We start from the raw sequence: 20,530 nt of genomic DNA, 5'->3' as shown, positions 1-20,530 counted from the left end.
AAGAAAAGAAGTAGACTTTCTCAGTATTTCAGAAGTGTTATAATTTGTATAAAAATTCTGAGAAAATTTTCACTAAAGGTGGCATAATAAAAAATCAGGAGAAGGGAAGGTTTTTAAATTTTCTCTTGATAACATTTTTGCGTATTTTCATTTTGGATAAGAAAAGAAAACCTTTTTTTCTGTAAAATTTACACGATATTTCACCTAATTGTATTTTCTTTATAATCTATTTTTATTAGAATATAATATATATGTATAATAATATATATTATATCTGTGTCAATATCGAATATATTATTTTATTATTTTTCTCTTTCCATAAATTATAATAAATAACTCTTGACTGTGGTTATATATATTAAACAAAATATTTTACAAAAGTAAATAGCTGTATGTCGCCACGTGTTCAATGAAGAGTGAGAAAAAGAGACAGAGAGATGTGTCACTACTTGTCTATTCAAAAGTAACTAGACATCTGAAGCATTGCGTGTATGTGTGTGTGTGTGTGTATATGTGTGATCTTTGGCGACCCTCGTACCTTCGTATTCTCTTTTAGATAGAAACATTCCCCACATGCGGTTAAAATAACGAATAAATACAGTATCGTCTTCCTATCTCAAACACGATCTCAATGTATAAATTAGGTCTTGCAAAAAACATTACGTAAAAAAATAATTTTCATATAGATCAAACATGATCGCGGAAATAATTTTCCACGTCAAAAAGCACGTGTTCATATCATTATTACGTTGAATTATCAATTATATATCGATTTACGTATGCTTTTTTTTATGAAAGGACGTTACACATATGCGACACTACGTCGAGAAACGTATTGCAGGAAGAGACACGATTATCGCCAATAAGGTCACATTGGACTTATCCGGGAGGAGACGATGTCCCTCCGTTTCTTTCAGTGTTTAGTCGCTTTTCAATACGTCAGAAGAGTTTTACTAGGCTGAGCTGAGGTATCGAGAGAGGCAAGATGGTTGTTTTACTCTCTAAATATGGCGTAAGGTTACAAGTGAGAACTGTGAGGCTGTTGTTCGTAAAACAGTACGTAGGCTTCACTGGAAACGACCGATCGTGATGACACGACGGACACTCGGCTGTCGTTATACTCATGCCATTCCCCCGAGTACGGGTGCTTGCAGTACGCGGTGTAGTGACCGGAGTACGTGGTGCCAGAATGATTCGCGACCCCGTACAAATTATACGTGCAGCCCGGAACTCTCGGGGCGGCAAAGGCACTGAGATCCAAACCCGTCAGGGGAAAGTCCACCATCACGTTCAGCTTGCCGCGAAAGCGCTCCATCGGAGAGAAACGTTTCAAATCTAATAGATAGTATTAAGAAAAAACTTTTTCCTACAATTCGAGCTATATCTACCTATAATAATAATGTATCGAACAAATGCTAATAATCCATTCCAAACAGTTTCATAATACGTTCCCTGTATGAATAAATATTCATTAAAATAATGAAAAAAAGGATACGAATAACTAAAATTTTCGGGAATTTCTGTATACTGAAGCTCTTGGTGCACTTTCTTCTCATTTGACATTTGGAACATGTTGGTTTCTCGTCGCCGTCCAATACCTCCTCTCTTGTGAAATGCTCCAAGCATTGACTTAGCTTTACCGTGCCGCTTCTGGCTGGTATCGGCAAGCTCAAGTCCCAGAATGGATCAAGGGTGACTGATACGTGATCGCAGGAAGTGCAACGTAAAGATGAACGTAACTGTCCGACGAAAACGTCGACTATCGTGCTATCTTCACTGCGTAGATATCGTTTCCAACTCTCCACTGCTTTCTGCATATCCCTGTATAAAGTAATAATATTGAGTATTACGTACACATTGGAAACTAAACATGTATATGTGTATCTTGCAAATAACTTCCTTACGTGTAACTATCAGGTATGTCCCCGTGTATGGGCGGTAGCTTTGTGGTGACTCTATTGACATCTTCGTGCAAACCCTCCAGCAAGTATCTGAGAAACTCTTGAGCGTCTTGTTGACTGTAACCCATGAAACGTGGCGCGAATCTCTGTATCTGAGACTTAAGCGCGGTCGTGTTCACTACGTGATCACCGCCCACTTCCCACAATTCGTGAATTACTTGACTGAACGCTTTGATCAAAGCGCCTTTCATGCTGGACGTTGTCGTATTTATATCGGTCATATATTGTTCGTTTAGTAGATACTCTAACAGAGGCCTCGTATTGCTCAAGCATTGAATCACGCTGTTCATGAAACACTAAAACAGTCGTACATACATTAACGTATAATAATCTACGAGAAAAACGACTGTTTCGTGATACCGTAAAAATGTACTCACTGTATTTCCAATATTCCGTAAGCCGTTTAGACCACATCGTTCATCACGAAGAGCTTGCAGACGGCTACGTGCCGACCTATTAGTCGGGCTTCCTTCCTGAAAGACATTGGATAAATTAATTTTCTATACACAAATATTAGTTATTATTAATTAAATGATGTTGCATAGAGTCCGTACATCGTTGCAAATATTGTCGTCTTGAATCGTCAGTGTCGGAACATTCATTCATTCATTCCGATCGGCGAAAATATCGCTCGATAAAAGGAGGCTTAAGCATCTCGCGGTAGCAAACAACTTGCGTTACAAAAACTTATGCAAACTGATAACGCGTTAGATTTAATAACATTTACTTGTTAGGCACACGTGTGGATATATAGACGCTTCCGTCAGGCGCCGTTTATTAAAAGACACACATCCACATAGGACAAATGGAAAATGTTGTAATGCTTATTTTACGATTTTGCTAAAATGTCTAAAAATTTAGCTAGACACAGATCTGAAAATAATTTTGTTACATCATAAATAGCGTGTTTAGATTCTTATCCGAATACTCCATGTTATTCTTATTTAACAAGTTCTGTGAACAAGAATAAAATATCAGGGTGGCACTCGAGCAAGAATTTGAACGCAAAATAATTATGTAGAATGTTCAAGTTGGTTGTTAAAACATAAAAACTTTTTGCAGCAAAATTTTTTTTACCAAAATAATTTTCAGATCTGTATTTAGTTAAATTTTTTAATGCTTCAACAAAATTATTTCTTTTGTGTAGGCAACTGAATTCACAAAGACAAAATTGATCGTGATCGACAATCAACAATCTGCCGAGAAGTCGGAATCGCGTAAATACTCACCTGTGAATGCGCAAACGAAGATCGGATGTCATGTGGCACGGCGGGAGTAATTATCGTGGCATTAGTAATGCGTATCGAACTGATTCTCGCAGAGACACGTTTGGAAGATAACAAAGGTGTCGCGATGCCGAGAAAGAAGGCGTAAGTGAGCACGAAGGCTGTTACCGTCCACAAACACCACAAGATCCATCCTATCGCTTGAGCGTGAGCCAGTTTACACGCAGTGACTTCTATCTCGAAGGAATTCGCGAGCGATACGACGCCGGATTAAAACTTCTGTATGCGTTATGCACAATCTGTCGCTCGTCCGAGCGAAAAATACGTCATTTATCTATACGTTACGCTTGTTACTGTACGTATCAATAAACGCTTTAACGGCCGGATATCTCGCGATATCATTTTCGGACGGCAAATGTATTATCAGGAACATGCCATTTATCATTGAGAGATGACGCGAGAACTTGGAATTTCGATTCCTTCCTCCAAAGTACAGAGATAAACTCGAGTGACTTGCCAACTCCATCCTGTTAGAGATCATTCGAGTAGATACAATATGCAAGGAGCATGAAGACTACAATCGCGATTGTTCATTCGAATCGATGCATTTCTGACGGAGAATTGTCGCGTGAAGAAGCATGTAAACTCGGTCGGCTACCGTAAATTACCACGGCATACTGTGGATTCGCTGACAACGTGTCTCTATCTCCCGGAGAGTTCGAGAAGGAGAGAGAAAGAGCTCTGAGCTATTAATAAAACACCAGTAACTTCGAAGAGGCTCTAGTTGGAGACAGCGAGAGGGCAAAGAGATTTCGCAACAAGACCGGGTGGGGAAGTAAACGAATCATATGGCAACGGCACAATTCCTCTCTCCTAACGTACGTTCAGGCATGATTGGATCTGTGCATTAATAAACGAACAAATCTTTGTCATAGAATCTCTCCTTTAGAAGATTACTCTCCTCTCATAATCGAGCAAGCAGAGAACGAATTGGACTTCCAAAATTTATATATTTCTTGTAAAGATCTTTTTCCATCCGATTCTGATATCGGTTGCGTTTTACAGAAAAAGCAACTTTACAACTGTAAAGATTCTTTAATATGATTTATACATTTAGAAAAAAAGGAACAAATTAAAAGGCGACTGGCGGTGTAAATGGCGCGATAAGCGCGCAAATTTAAACCTTCGATCACTCTTCAATTTGTTTTTTTTTTATTTGTTTAAATATTGAAGGTCCTTTACACAAATTTATTTTTATTTCATATTTAGAAATGAGGACTAAGGACAAAAACCAATCATATTAAAGACATTTCAACAGCTGCTTTTCTGAGGAACGCAGTCACTGTAACTGCAAATATACAAACTCACACATATAATTATATATATATGCGGTATACATATTTCATATAGAAGAACATGCGTCGTTGAGTCTATACTTATATTCGACAGTGATTCGATTGTATTTTGATCCACGCAACATACGTTATACTCACGTCTTTGATACTACCGTCGAAAGATTCGTGCTTGTCGATTTAACCCGTAACAGGAACACATATTTTTTTGTAATACTAAAGAAACATAGTATCCTTGAGATCTAGTAAAGTTTCTTATGATCAATCTTATTCTCTTTAAGAATTGCAACATTTAAACTTACATAAATATACTCATACAGAGTAAGATCATTCCAACAATATTGCAATAATATTACAACGTTGCAATAATGTTGCAAGCTTCTGTGCTGTATAGTATAATAATTAGCCTAATGAATAGAATAAAATAAGACGTGAAACACATAAAATTATTCTAAATAATTACACTATTTAACAATTAAAAAAATGTCCCAGGATCAGCCATATATTACATCTGTTACGGGTTAACAAACCTTTTAAAAACATAGTCACGGCACAGCATTGACTATGAGCAATTAGAAAGATGAATAACTGAAGAAAGAAAAATTGTAGGCCCATTTTTACCAATAGATTAACTTTAATTTCGGTTTAATTTACTCTTTCTTAGGACTAAAATAAAAAATAAAATAAATCGAGACTAAAGTTAATCTACATTGATAAAAATAGACAGTGGACGTAAGGATCATAAAGACATTTGTTAATAATCGATTAATAAACATCAAGGATTAAACGTAGTCTATGCTGCTCCGCGCCAGAGCGTATTACTTCCTTTACAAGCGCACTCACGTATTGCTCGTTGACCCCGCGATAGATACTCTGGTGTGCCGTGGATGGATTCGTCGGTGACGATGTCAGACTGTTGCCTGTGGCACACGAGAAGAGACCGGGCTGATCTGTTCTCCTCGACGTCGAAGGGATGGACGGGTCGTCGCCGTGCGCGACGGACGGTCTACCGGCTATATTGTTGATCGTTCCTGCGAAACCGTTTTCGTCCGTGCTATTGGACGCGCTATTCTCTTCCTCGCCATCCTCAGGAATGTCGCTGACGCGATCGCGTTGCAGAAACACGATTGACGGGACATCGTCGATGCCGCGCGTTACCTCGTCGTTCGTCGTAATTTCATTCTCCTCCCTTCCTATTACCTTGTCCTGAGCGTTGTTATTGATCAGTAGCTCGGTGTTATGAGGATTAGTAGCGAGGTTAGTTAACAGGTCAAGGCTACCAACACCGATCAAACCACCAGCGGCGGCGGCGGCGGGTGAGAGAACGTTACGCTTAGCGGGCGAGACCTTGTTCGGTCGGTGGCGACGCTGCTGGTGGAAGCGGTGGTGGCAATTGTTGAGATTATCGTCGTCGTTCGCGTCGTCGCCGTCCTCGTCCTCGTTTCCGTCGTCGTCCCCGTCCACGTCGTTATCGTCGTCACGCTCGTTGTCGTTGTTGCCGTATCCGCATGCGATATCCTCGCCGTTGCCGTCGCGCCCCGTGTTGTCGGCGTTGCCGTTGTTGTTATGATGGTCGTCCTTGGTACCGTCGTTTCCGTCGTCGTCGTCGTCGTCATTTGGTTTACGGGTAACGTGATCGTCGACGGTCGTTACCTCGGCGAGAGAAACGGCGCCATCCGTACGCGAATGCCCGACGGTGGTGAGCACCGTGCTGTTCGTAGACGGTCTTCTCTTGCTGGACTTGGACCATAGACCAGCCGCTCCGGTAGCCACGGACGATGAGGATGACGACGAGGAGAGCGAGGACTCCAGACGGAGATCCTTGCGCTCGACCTCGCGTTCGTCCCCACCGAACAATTCGCTCAAGGACGATGACGTCGAACGGTGCCTCCAGTGATGCGCGCTGCCGCCGCTTGTTTGCTGTTGTTGACGCTGAATACTAGGCACATAGCCGGCTGGCGAGTACCTGCTGATGATGTCGGCGGCCGCGGCGGCCGCGTCGACGCTACCGCGTTCCCTCGAGGACGAGGACGAGTTGACCGAGGCGCTTGGCGTAGTCGAGATGTATCTGCCACTACCGCTGCTGCTGGTGCCGTTAACGATCGTTGTTGTTAATGCGGCGCCGCTGCTGCCGCCCGTTTCGCTGTACGTCGACGACGAGACTGACCTGCAAAATTTGCCCGACATAAGAATATTGCGGTCATCGTGTTTCGCCGGACCGGGCCTTTGGCCAAGGTCCTTTGCTCCCCTACCTCGCGAGATCGCGTTATGCAACGCGCGCGAGTATAGACGCTGTTCTTCGGCGGGACTCGCGCGCGTGCATGCTACTGAGATATGCGCGTTTCTACCGCCAGCAACCGGGGGCAACTACTTCTACTTCGAGGTTTGGAGGTCACTAAATCAGATTCGCGACACCGTTCGCGGAGGCGAGACAGCCTCGTAACGCCGACACGCTCGTACTAGATATTTAAATATATTCTCTCGAGAAATAACGCAGGTTGAAGATCCAGGGTGGAGTGCATCTCTGGGACCCCTGAAGAGAGAAAACCTGGTGCTACAGAGGTATCCGAAACGCGAACGCCGTGCAGATACACAGGCTGGATAATCTCCTGAGGTCAAGGTCCACGACTACATTCCGTAGCGCGAGCGTGCTTATTTAAAATCGATAAATGCGGCTACGTGCTCTCTCGACATAACACAGCCGCGCGAATTTCAATGGTGCTTTATACCGTCTAGGTTTTCTTTGCGTTGCCTCGACGAGGAGAGCAACGCTTTGATTAACGACACCGAGATAGGGACGAAGCTATCTGACCCGGAATAACAGGTAGCGGATCTAACGCGACCAGTTTACGCTGACCTCGACCTTTAACGTAGGACTAATGCCAGTTACCTAGGTCACATACGAATGGGGATGTACATATCGTGTCTGCCTTTGTAATTGAATTATAGTGACGTGAACACAAAGGTAAGGCAAGATAAGTGACGCGCGAGACTTTCAGTTCAGACGTAGATATTCGATATCATGAGAAGGAAATAGATAGAAAATATTATCATATATTAAAGGAGTAAAAGTAAAATGATTTTCACTTTACAAAATTATTTGTATGAAATTATCTTAAGGATACGGGTGATTTTTGATATTGATTAATATTGGGCGCTTTCCAGCAAGAAACACAGTTAACACAATGTGACACAATGAATCATTTCATCTTGCTGTTTGCCAATGTTAAAAACGGAATAAATGATTCACTATTTTACACTGTGTCATCTGTATCTTTTGCTGGAGTATGCTCATTATATTGTATGTATATGCAAACGCTTTTGCTGGAGTCTCTAAAAATTTAACTGGATACAGATCTATTTTTGTTGAGTCATCAAAACAATTATATAGGATGTTTAAGCATGACAACAATGCAGATAAAAATTTTAAACTTTCTATCAACAAGTGTTCTACATAATTATTTTTATGGTCCAATAAAATTCTTATCTTTAAATATTTAGCTAAATTTTTAGATGCTGTAAAATGAGGTAATTTTGGCCCAGTTGGGATAATAACTTTGACCTGGATTTAAAAATATCTAGATAGCGTGTCAGGATATAAAAACGTCTTAAAACTCTTTGAAAACACTTTTAAGTCTTATTTCTTGATATGCGTGCTGTCTGAACATTATCAAAATATGAATCAAAGTTACCCTGATTTTGTGAGCCAGTTACCTTTATTATTACTTTTATAGTATTTCAACGAAATTGTTTTTTCCGTGTAGACATTTCAATTTTCGACTCTGTGCGTGGGACAATTGTGTTTCGTTATATCTTTCTAAAATCTACATCCTACTTCGAGGATCGCTCACCTTGCGGGTGAGCAGGTGGATCGACTGTACTCCGATGAGTAGTTCCTGCGGACGCTCGTGCCGGTAGAAGCCGACGAGTAGAAGCTGCGGGGTGGATCGAACATATAAACACCTTGTCAAATTCTAATTCAACATTTCGGGAACGCGATGACTCTGTACATTTATCTTTTGACAATACTATCGAAAACTTCACCTTCCTGTACTTAAATTTTTGACTGTATCATTTCAGACCTAGTCAATCGCAAGATCCGTCAGCCGAGGAAAAAATTGCGATAGCACGCGATGTCTTACTTCTTGCGTCTTTAATTGAAGACTTTAATCGTCAGATTTCATGTAGATTGAGATAGGAAGGAAAAAAAAACATCATTTAACATGATTACAAGATACGCTCCTCGACTCGGCGGAACCTGCCGTTCAACCATGTCCACTTTCTCCACGCGTTGTTAACTCGCGCGATAAATATTACATCGGTATTAAACAAGATATTCTCTTTTCAATCAACATAAAAAATGTGACGGGATGTTCAGTTGTACATAAAAATCGAAACAAGAATTAAACCATATTGTGATTCAAATTAAAGTGTGAATTATTCAATTTCATAATTATCATATTTGATTTTGTATAAAGATGTATACTATATGTTGCTTTAAGAAAAATTTACACGTTTAATGTCCATTTCCAAAGTACATTAACTATTTTAATCTCCATTTACTGTACTTTTTGTGATTTTCTAATTCTTAGAACTAGAAGAAGATAAAAAGTAAATTAAACCAAGTGAAAGTTAATTCACTCTACATTGATAGAAACCAATGTAGATTAACTCTTTCAAATCTTTTCAATTTTTATCTTTTTACAATTTTCAGAAATAGAAAAAGATAAAAAGTTAATCCAAGATTAATTTACATTAATAGAAAGTAGCAACCTATGTAGATTAATTTTAATCCCTATTAGTCTTTATCTTTTTATAATTTTTAAAATTAGAAGATAAAAAGTAAATTAATCCAAAATAAAAATTAATTTACATTGATAAAAACCAATGTAGATTAACTCCAATTATAAAGGATAAAGAGTAAATTGGATTAATTTATCCTTTACAATTTTTAGAATTAGAAAAAGATAAAAATCAAAATTAATTTACATTAATAAAAATGAATATACATAAACCGCGATACACAAGAGCGATCGCTGGTGCAATTCTCGAGGATTCACTAGGGAATACTAACGAGATACTAACCTTCCTGGCGTGCAATAGGATCTCCTGTACTCCGAAGAGATAAAGTTTGAGCGCAAGCCCGAACTCGAGGACGATGTGTAGAAGCTTGTGGGTCGGTCCAGGATCGAGGACGAGCCGGTGGACCGGTAGCTGCTGTACTTGGACGTGGAGCTACCGAGCGCAGAGGTGGTGGTGCCACCGCCGCTGGTGCCGCTCGAGAACCTCCGGCTGGGTGAGTGCGGTGCCATTGGACTGGTGCTATATGAGACCGCTACGGCGCCCGCTTGCCCGCCGCGATGATACGACATCGTACACTGCGGTTCGCCGATCTCCTCGAGCTTCTCCGTCGAGAAGTTATGCCTGAAATTCATTTTACTGCACTATTCTCACGCGCACTCTAAAAAAAAATAAATACGAAAGAAAATGAATATGCGTACAAGAGGGAAGGAGACAAGAGTTTTATTAGCAACGTTAATTAAGTCTTTGCGACTTCGAGAGGGACCTTTCGTGCGGAACTCGTTCCTGGTTCCTCAAGCCCAGGTCTCGCGGAACGACCGGAAACCGCGATCTTCCGATTGCGACGCGCAAAGATCCTTTCTCGAAACTTTCAACAAATGAAACAGAGATACACCGAGAGAAAAGTTTTTAGTATCTGCGATTATAATTACATGTTGCCATAATTATGCTATTATTATTATTAATATTAATAGTAACAATTAATTAGTAATAATATTTGTTGATAAAATCATACATATAGTTCTTATCACTAACAATATTGTAACAATAATAACCATAATTATGGTAACATAATTATAGAAATTATAATCATAAAAACTTTTCTCTCAGTGTATTTGATTATAATTGCACAGTATAATTAGAAGCTGTTTATTACTGTTAACATTACTGCTGTAATGTTAGTAATCATCATTATATTTATAGTTTTACCAAAAATATGTAATTGGTGTCTAAAAAGACTATAAATTATAGTTATATTGTAACTATTTGGTGTCACTTATATTTAATACCTACTTATTTTTCATACTTTCCAGCAAGAGACAGTGTAACATTGATTATTTCATCTTTGTTTAACATTGACAAACCACAAAAATGTTATGATTCACTGTGATATACTGTGTCATCTGTGTTTCTTGCTGAAAAACATCCTCTAATCGGTATAAAGTAAGAAATAATTTACTTGAAATTTTTCTCGTTTTTAATACAGAGATTTCTTGACGCTGATCAAATGTATGTATATGTTCGTAGCTGGAAAATCGCGGACATCCGCGGACGTCGCACTCGCGAGATCTACCACAGGAAGTCAGATCAACGACTTTTTGTCGGTAAATCCAACTCGAGAAACGGAGTACATCCGACGCCTCTCGCGAGAATCACTCGAACTCGAATCTGATAACTGTTAGAATCTGCGAGCTCGTATCGCAGGTCAGAAGACTCATTATCAATCGGTACACATATAATACGTGCGTTAAAGTAACAATTTCAACGAGTTCCATTATCGATAATTGCCTCGCGCGGTGATATAACGCGGTCGACCTTCGTGACACGATTGAAAATCGTGCGAGTTCGCAAAACGTAAAATGTGCAAAACAAGCAAGTATCGTTCTCGGTACAACGCGGCGAGCTTAATTCGCGCTTTACCTCTGACCTCGTCCCTCGCTCAGATATATCGCGTCACCTTGCCCTCATTTTCTACGGAACTTCTCCGGAGATTATACTATATCCAGCAAAGAGATTATATGACGGTCCATTCGAGAGCAAAATCGTATCACATTGTCGAACGATACGCTCAGTATCAGCTGACGAAAAATAAATCAACATAAAAGACGTAAATCACTCAGGGAAAAAATATAATAGTCTTGCTGAAGAAGTTAAAATTTTATTAGCTACTACACAAAAAGAATAGTTTTAACGAATTAAGGATCTAAAAATTTTGTTAGCTAGATACAAATCTGAAAATTATTTCAAGACTATCAAAATAATTATGTAGGACGCTCAAATGGTTACTAGGATGTTGAAACTTTTTGCAGTTACTCACCATGCTTGAGATTTCTACAGAATTATTTTCAAATTTGTATCTAAATTTTTAGATATTTCAACAAAATCAATTCAATGTCTCGGTATATGAAAAGATCGGTTTTATTAAAGTATCTAAAAATTTAGTTAGATACAGATCTTAACATAATTTTGTTGGAATAATTGTGTAGAAAATTCAAACATGATGAACATTGCTACAATAATTGTTTTGATGGTATAAGCAAAACTATTTTCAGATTTATATTTACTGAAATTTTTAAGTATTTCAATACAGCTTTTCTTTACGTGTAGCTAAAGATCTGAAAATATTTTTGTTTGGACCATCAAAATAATTACGTAGGACGCTCAAACTGGTTGTTATAGAATGTTAAAACTTTTTATAGCATTTGTTATCAAAGTTTAAGCATATATAATTATTTTAATATATATATAAATCTATATAATTATTTTGATGGTTTAACAAAATTATTTTCAGATCTGTATCTAGATAAATTTTTAAATATCAATACCTTTAATAAACTATTCTTTTCGTGTTTCTTTATGAAATAATATTTGTGTTTCGTCGCGGTTTATCGATTATCACATATATATGAGTAATTTTCGTAGCTAAGACGAGGAAACGGATGTGTTGACGGTGCTGCCAAACGACGGAGTCGATAGGATGCGGATCTGACGCCCGGGGTGATTTTTTTCTCTCGATCTGGCAGCCGTCCCGCTTTTCCGCCGGACCGGAGTTAGAACGCGCAGTTAGAGAACGCCGGAATATCCAATATAAACCGCGTCGTTTCGGATTTCGTTACACGAAGCGCCAACGCGTGCCCGCTCCGTGACCCGAAGCGGTGAGTCGCGACACGTGTAGATTGACGTGGGATATACTCGTGCAGGGTAGTCACCAATTACCTGTCAAGGAAGGAATCCGGAATTAAGATGAAGAAAAGATATGGATTGGAAAATTAAAGTACCTAAAAATTTAGTTTAGATACAGATCTGAAAATAATTATAGGGTTTGCTGCAATAGCAGGCTAACTCATATTTTTTGTAAAAACGGAGTAAATAGATTCTGAAGTTAAAGTAATGAAAAAAATACATCATGAATTTAATGGTGCACGGTAAAAAACATTTTGTATTTGTGTTAAAACCGATCCACCCAAGTCTTTATTGAAATTTTGTGTTAAATTTTTGACATATTCGAACGTTAATTAAATATAAAGTGATTATGTCATTTGAATAGTTTGTGTTAAAATAATATTCAACATTCCTTAGCTAAAGTAACAATTTATGAGTAAGTGAACAAGTAATAAAAAATGATGTATTTTAAAATGAAAATTCTAAGATAAATGAATAAAGCACGTGTTAATTTAACATACTATCTGAAAAAATATGCTTCCACAATTTGCTTATAAGTTGTGTCAATATTACATTTTTTGTGTAAATTTTTTTGCATAATATTTATCTTACCTTCTAACATATTCGTCTTGTGTAAAATTAACACAAAAATTTGAGTGCGATCACTTGAAACACGTGCAATGTATTTTTAACAGAAATTTTCCAACTATATATTTTTTCCATCATTTTCACTTTAGAGTTCATTTACTCCGATTTTGCAGAACGCGAATTAATTTAACCCACTATTATAGCAAGTCCTTCAATTACATTGGATCATTAAAATAATTATGTAGGATATCAAGTACGACGATAATGCTATAAAAAATTTTAACATTTTAGCAACCAATTTAAATGTTCAAATTATTTTAATTATTTTTACGATCCAACATTATCCACAATTATTTTCAGATTTAGCTAAATTTTTAAATATATTAGATTTTAAAGTTGTTTTTTTTTGTCAGATACAACTGTCATTTAATTTGTTATTAGCAGGTAATAAACAGTCGGGCCTTATAAGATTAATGTCCTTTGAACGACTAAAACAATAATTACGGAAATCGCATTAACGTACTCGACACCGAAACCCGTATTATTCGAACAGACACGCCCTTCTTCTCCCAACAATTATGCCATTTGAAGATTAGCGGGATATCAATGAAGGATGAGCAGCGATCGTGTAATAAGGGGGAACGGTGACGCGCATTCGCCAACGGATTCCATGACTTGGATGGATTACAATTCAATTAGCTTACGTAAGACGCGATGCACAGGTCGTGTCATAACTCGGCACAGTGTGCGTCGGCGCATTATTAATTAATTTCAACGACAATCCATCGCCGGACACGTTCACGTTTACCGGCGTTTAACCGGCGAGGCCGAGAAAAAAATGGCCTGATCACGTCCGCCCAGACGTGTACTTTCATATTTAGACACGTTCTCTCGTGTAGCTCAAGGATTTACTTCTAAGTTCACAGCAGGTGTCGAGAAAACACGAATCATTGCACAAACACCCTGAGTATCGTCCAAGGTCCGATGTTTTGTAAAAAGGGAAAAGATAGCCTTGCACTCAAAAATAATGTATAGCATTAGCTAACAGCAGTCTAATCGAAAATACTTTTTTTTATCTATAATAACAGTATTAATGCGTACGTATTTATGTATGTGTGGGTGTTTTCCATTTAGTGACAGAAGTCAACATAAACATCATTCTATATCTTTGACATTTAAAGAATAATAAAAATAGAACAATTCTTACCTTGTGTCACCAAACGGAAACTATTCTGTGTAACAATTGTGTTATATTCGTTTATTTCCTTTTTCCTCGCTTTCTTACGTTTCACATAAAATATTTGGCAGGCATTATAACATAAAGTAGTCATGCTTACGTCTAATCATTTGCGTTTTTACGTTTGTATTTTCATATAAAACTATACGTACTAAATTAAACTAGATTAATGAAGTAAATAATATATTTCCAGGGCTTTTAGCAGAACAGAAAAAATTTCCTAATTATTTTTCCATGTCTTGAATTCTGTCAGACATAATTTGCAATATCTTCCTTTTTAATTCCTTTTCTCATCAAATAATTCCTTTCTGTTTCTTTATCCATATCAAGTCTTTTCTGCTCCCTTAACAGAAGTTAGTAGCGGAACAGAAAAAGAATTCCCGGACTTTTCCCGGTTATCTTTTAATTCCCTGATCTTTTCTCAGACTGATAATAAAATCTTGCGATTTTATTAAAAAAAGAGCATGAAGTATTTGTTTTATTACTAATATTGTCGTTGAATTAAGATTATTTTGAATTAGATTGCTGTCGGCTAAAGCTGATAATACATTACATTTTTTTTCCATACGATAACGCTGAAGACCGCTCGATCCGCGTTTTACAGAATGATAGCTTCGCGTGTGCGTCTATGTGCGTGCGTACCGACGACCTTAAAGTTTCATCGAGATAGCGTATAGCTATGTAAAAGCTTCTAATCGATATCCCATCCTGCACGCCGAGGGCATAAATGAAATGGAAAAACATTCGCTCGTGTATCCATCTCTATGTCGGGTACAGACGAACGGGAACGCTCCACTTCCTCTTTCCCCTGTTCTCTGCGGCAAAGGAAGATATAGAGGGAAAGAGCATGCGATGCAGATCGATATACGTCGGCCGTCTTACGTCCATTTCTATCAATGTAGATTAACCTTAGCCTCGGTTCAGCTTACTCTTGCTCGTTCCTATCAAGATAGATCAACTTTAATCCAGTTGAACTTACTTTTTACTCTTTTCTTTTTGTTCTAAGAATTATAGAAAGAGTAAATTAAATCGAGATTAAAGTTAATTTACATTTGTAGAAATAGATATCCATCTTTTTCTGTCTCTCCAATTCCAATATCGATAGAGATTAACTTTAATCTCGATTTATTTTTGTATCCTTTTAATTCTGAAACTAGGGAAAGATAAGGAATAAGTGAAATCAAAATTAAAGTGAACAGAAAAGGCCTGGTTCCACCAACGTAACTTTAATCTTGGTTCAGTTTACTCTTCAATTTTTTCCAATTTTAAAAATATACACAGGAAGTTAAGAAGCTGAGATTAAAATTAGTCTTATATTGATGGAACTCCGGGCCTAAATTTATATTAATTAATAGATTAAAATTAATAATAAGTTGATCTATATTGATAGAAATATGGATAGTAAAAAGCCAACGAAGCCGACGAATGTTTGTCCCATCTCTCTCCCGAAATTGCGAGCTGTACATACAAAACTGTATTAAAATTTAACTGGAAAAAGATAAAGAATAAGTTAAACCAAGATTACATTAATAAACAAATAATTTACATTAATTAATAGATTACAGTTAATAATGTAAGTAATAAGTTGATCTATATTGACAGAAATGGATATTAAAAAATCAAGGAAGCCGACGAATGTACGCACAAGCGACGTCCGTCTCCCCCAAAATCGCGAGCTGTACAATATCGTATTAAAATTTGTAAGTACCGCGGTCCAGCGTTATGCGCCGGCCTGTGATACATAAATAACTTTACGGCACGCATTTCTTCCGCGTGTACACCTCTCTCCGTTTGCTTTTTATATCTCTTCCCGCGATCTCGGTAAGGGTGTATTAATAGTGCGCAGAAACTATGAAAATTTTTGGCCATCATCGTCGTCGTTGTTGTCGTCTCGAGTCCACTTTGGTGAAATTACTCGTGTACACACATTGCTATACGTAATGAGAATCGAAAAACCACGTGATCGTCCGGCCTTCGGCCTCGAGAAGCCTGAACGGTACAGATCGTCGCGGAAATCGGACGGCACGGTGGGAAAGAATGGGCGATTCGTTGCACGATTCCCTGAGGATATTACTTAATATTACTTAACGTTACTTTTCCATGAAGACAAAAAATATATATTTTTTATCTTCTTCTTCTTCTTTCTGAAGATTCTTCGCTACAAAAGAAAAGTTTAAGTATTCATTAGTCCAATCTTATTTCAAGATCATCTTAAATAATGCCAATATGTATATGAAATTGATTTATGTCTTGAGATTGTATTTAAGAGACGGTTTTAAATATAAGAACTATAAGGAACAAATATAAATATAAAAATTATAGTTGATTCATATACTGAAAAGAAATTCTAGTTGAATGAAAATGAACGAAGCAGAAAATTCTGACTTACCTCTATTTTCAACTCGAATTCTAATTAATACAAGCAGACTTTTTCCAATTAGTCAGTTCTTATTTTAAGACTGTCTTAAGTAATCTTATCTTGAGATGCTAATACGATTCTGTGATTGGCTTATTATGACGTTTTAAGGTTGTATTTAAAACGATTTTAAAAATAAGAAGCGGCTATGAATACTGGTCTATGAATATCAGCTTTAGAAAGAAGAATCTATACTGAGGTCGGTATTCATAGTCGGTTTTTATATATTAAGGCCATTTTAAATACAATTTACAAATGTCATCATAAGTAAAAAGAACATGTCATCAATTTTAAAATGTCACAAATATAATTTTAAAATGTCATAAATATTAATCACAGAGAAGCCATGTTAAAGCATAATACTGAATTTCAGTTATTTTCAATTATTTTTATAGGTCGCAACTACTTCTAATCAATATTAATTTAACTGAATTTAACAGATATTACTAAAACAATTAAGTCAAATAATTTGAATCAAGAAATGTATTAAATTAGACCCAAATTTAGTTTATTGTTTACCAAGTGCATGCGTTAATATCGACGTTGTTTATTTTGAAACTAAATAAGCAATTAAACCACAGAAGATTAATTTTGACATACATGGAAGTTAAAAGTAATAAAATATTATTTAAATCAAGGGATTGGGTTACCATTGCTCCTTTGATATTTAACAGTGAACTTAAAATGGTCTTGAAATAAACATGAACTATGAATACCACTCTAAGTGTACAGAAATGACCGATATTAAGCGTATATAGAAATGTGAAAGTATCAATTGCCGAAACGGCTAATAATAAGTACTTATGCGTCACTCTATACTAAGAGAAAAGTGTTTGATATTTATGGCTATATTTGTATGATGAAATAATTAGAAACTCAATTTTTGTGATAATTACTGTTATAATGTTCGTAATAATAACCATTTATGCATAGTTCGCTAAAAAAAATTATATTATAAATTATAATAATAAATTTCAAATATTAATATTGTTAATGAAATATTATGTAAGTAGTAAATAAAATAAATATTTTTTTATTCAGTCTAAATGCAATCGTAATATTAGTGAATACTTTTAATTCACTTATTACTTATATGGTAATATCTACAAAAAATGTTAAGATAAAACTGAAGATTTTCAAGTGCTCTGTGTGACTATTATTAATAACACAATTGACTATGCATGGTTAACAATCATAAATATACAGTTATTTCAAAAAATAATAAATTATCATATATTTAAATTATAAATGATAAAATTAATAATTGTAAATATATTTAAATCATAGTAATTGTTATTATTATTTTTTTCTAAGAGTACAATGTACACATAGATCATTTTATTTTTTATGTACGACACGTGGCGTTGTGTTGACGTGGCCGTCTGAATATTTACAATTTCCTCCTTCTCTTCTCTCTTACGCATCTGATTATGATAATTAATTATATAAATCCGGGAGATTCAGGTTCGAATCCGTGAGGCAATATTTTTCGCAGATTTATTATTCGCTTAAATATGATCATTAATACTCTCAGGTTGGTATTCACAATTCATTCTTATTATAAACTTGTCTTAATGTCTTGTATTTGAGATTATACTGTCTCTTAAGTACAAAAGCTTAAATATAAGAATTGACTATGAATACTGGTCTTATAAAGATGCTTATTAGCACTAAAAATTATTAAATTGCTTGTTAATTTAATAAGTAATATTATTAGGTACTTCAGTTTTTCTTATGAATACATTTCAAGACCGAAAAAAGATTTCAACTCCAGTTTGCAGAAATGTATACACTATATAAAAAATACAATATTAATTTTAACTTACAGTCGTATAATGGACTTTCTGAGACACGCAAAAATGTTAATTACATTTAATTTTAACATTTTTACATGTCTCAGAAAGTCCACTATACGATTATAAATTAAAATTAACATTTTATTTTTTACACACAATGTATAAATTCACACAGAAATATTGAAGCATTACTCAAGCAAAACAACAAGTCACAATAACGTCAAAATGACATTAAAATAAATCGGAAAGGATTGAAAAATGACTTTTAATGATAATTTGGAGTCATTTTGACATCATTTTGTCACGACTTCTGGTTCTGTTAGAGTAAAATCTATTTTGACTGAATAGGATTTCTCTTATTTAGTTAGATTTATTCTCATCGGTGTCAAAATTCGTAATTGTTTAATTATACAGTAAAATTTAATCAATTCTTTCTCTTATCTGTTTTTTTGTATACCTATTCCCAAGAAACTCACGTCAACGTTTTGACAGCGCGCATCCGTCTTTTCCTCCTTTCCGGCTTTTTTTTAAATAAATAATTCGTTTCGGACGCATTCGCGGGAAGGAGGCGGAGAGGGCGAGGGAGGCCTTCGCGCGCGCGTATCGATATCCACGAATATTTTTATCGAACGCGCCGACGGCCGGGTAACCTAACCCTTCTCCGCTCCTCGGCGTTCTCCGGCCATGCGAAAAGGGGAGGAAAAAGGAAACGTGGAAATCACGCGAGTCACATCCATATATCGCACGAATCGTCTCGCAGCACACATTAAATTCACAATGTCGGATTACACCCACAATTTGAGTCATTTTCTCTAATTTCTATAGGCCGCCACTACTATTCAATTCCTTAATCGGAATTCAAATAACTGAAACAATGCAGTTAGATTAAATTTACCTCACGAAAATATATTGAATCTGACTGGAACTTAGTTTATTATTTACTGAGTGCAACATTAATACGGACGTTGTTTACTTTGAAACCATCCGCAGAAATGGATTGATTGACATTTTGACACATGGGAGCTGAAAGTAACAAAACGTTATTTAAATTCAAAGGACTAAATTACCATTGGCTCCTTTGATATTTAACAGTACAGATACACACTTCTTTCTCCAGCGGCAATGCGGGAAAAGTCAGTCGGGAAGAAAACAGGGGAGAAAAGTAAAGAAAGAGAAGTAAAGAGGGTTCATTGATACTCACGATGAGAAACTCGACGTCGACGGGGAGCAGCGAGTTCTTCTCGCAGCCTGGCGGAAGAAACACACGGAAAGGAAGATTCGCGAAGAGGCCGGGTCGTCCGGTTATCGCGGCTCACCATCCGTGACACCTAGCAACCGCTCGCGTTATTTCGCTCATGTCCCCCGGACGTGCGATTCCCCCCCCAGGAGGGGGGCAGGAAGAGCGACAGAGAAGAAGAAAACCGACGGAGGAAAACGGAAAAAAAAATCAAAAGGAAAGGAGGAGAAACCTGCTGCCGGACGAACAACTTGAGCGAGCCGTGCCGATCACACCAGATCAGACGGAGACCACGGAGTGACTCGCGGATCAAAGCGGCGAGACTGGCCCCTCTCGACGAGGGAGGGGGGAGGGGATGGAGACGCGCGGGGGACGCACAGGCCATCCCGACCGCCGACGGTGGTGCCGACGGTGGTGCCGACGCGATGACGTCACCCCCGGGAACGTACACATACGCGCTTCTCCATTCCGAATTCCAACGGGGTCGGTAAGGCACGGAAGAGACGGTGAGACGCGATCGATTCTTTCCGAAACGCGCACCGCCTCCCCGTCCCGCCGTTTTGCTCGCTCGAGGGCGAATATGTATGGAAGTATATATGTGTACGTACACACGTAACGAAGAGAAACGCGAGATTAAAGCCTCACTGATGTCACGCACACATGGATGTGTCTCACGTTTGGTGAATTTACCTTTCGTTGACAGCCCCTGAAACGATCCACACTCCGACGTTCGTCGTGCCGCGAGATTATCGGCA

The 20,530-nt window shown here is 37.4% G+C and overlaps 1 protein-coding gene across 6 annotated transcripts; it reads right to left on the bottom strand.

The window, feature by feature from the left end:
- Nucleotides 1-541: 541 nt before the first annotated feature.
- Nucleotides 542-20,530, bottom strand: LOC108767881 (Ubiquitin specific protease 8). 6 transcript variants are annotated; one of them, XM_018518000.1, is made up of 8 exons: nucleotides 20,466-20,530; nucleotides 9,625-9,963; nucleotides 8,391-8,474; nucleotides 5,383-6,706; nucleotides 2,339-2,434; nucleotides 1,905-2,257; nucleotides 1,496-1,821; nucleotides 542-1,335 (listed from the first exon to the last, which is right to left on the bottom strand). In XM_018518000.1, the coding sequence occupies exons 2-8, from the start codon at nucleotides 9,909-9,911 to the stop codon at nucleotides 1,019-1,021; spliced, it is 2,787 nt and encodes a 928-aa protein (XP_018373502.1). In that variant the 5' UTR covers nucleotides 9,912-9,963; nucleotides 20,466-20,530; the 3' UTR covers nucleotides 542-1,018. The 6 variants fall into 6 exon arrangements, with proteins under 6 accessions (XP_018373502.1, XP_018373503.1, XP_018373505.1 ...); XM_018518001.1 differs by lacking the exon at nucleotides 20,466-20,530 and adding an exon at nucleotides 19,740-20,057; XM_018518003.1 differs by lacking the exon at nucleotides 20,466-20,530 and having other exon boundaries at nucleotides 5,383-5,745; nucleotides 6,193-6,706; nucleotides 9,625-9,978.

This window comes from Trachymyrmex cornetzi, unplaced genomic scaffold, assembly GCF_001594075.2.
Source record: "Trachymyrmex cornetzi isolate Tcor2-1 unplaced genomic scaffold, Tcor1.1 scaffold73, whole genome shotgun sequence".
In the NCBI taxonomy this organism is placed as follows: Eukaryota; Metazoa; Arthropoda; class Insecta; order Hymenoptera; family Formicidae; genus Trachymyrmex; species Trachymyrmex cornetzi.
This window is presented reverse-complemented; position numbering and strand designations above follow the sequence as displayed.

Coding starts and splice junctions, on each gene's coding strand:
- LOC108767881 (XM_018517999.1), bottom strand. CDS start 9,974: ATGAATTTCAGGCATAACTTCTCGACGGAGAAGCTCGAGGAGATCGGC. Junction 2,435..5,382: donor GCGGGGTCAACGAGCAATAC/GTGAGTGCGCTT, acceptor AATGTCTTTCAG/GAAGGAAGCCCGACTAATAG. Junction 1,822..1,904: donor GACATACCTGATAGTTACAC/GTAAGGAAGTTA, acceptor TACTTTATACAG/GGATATGCAGAAAGCAGTGG.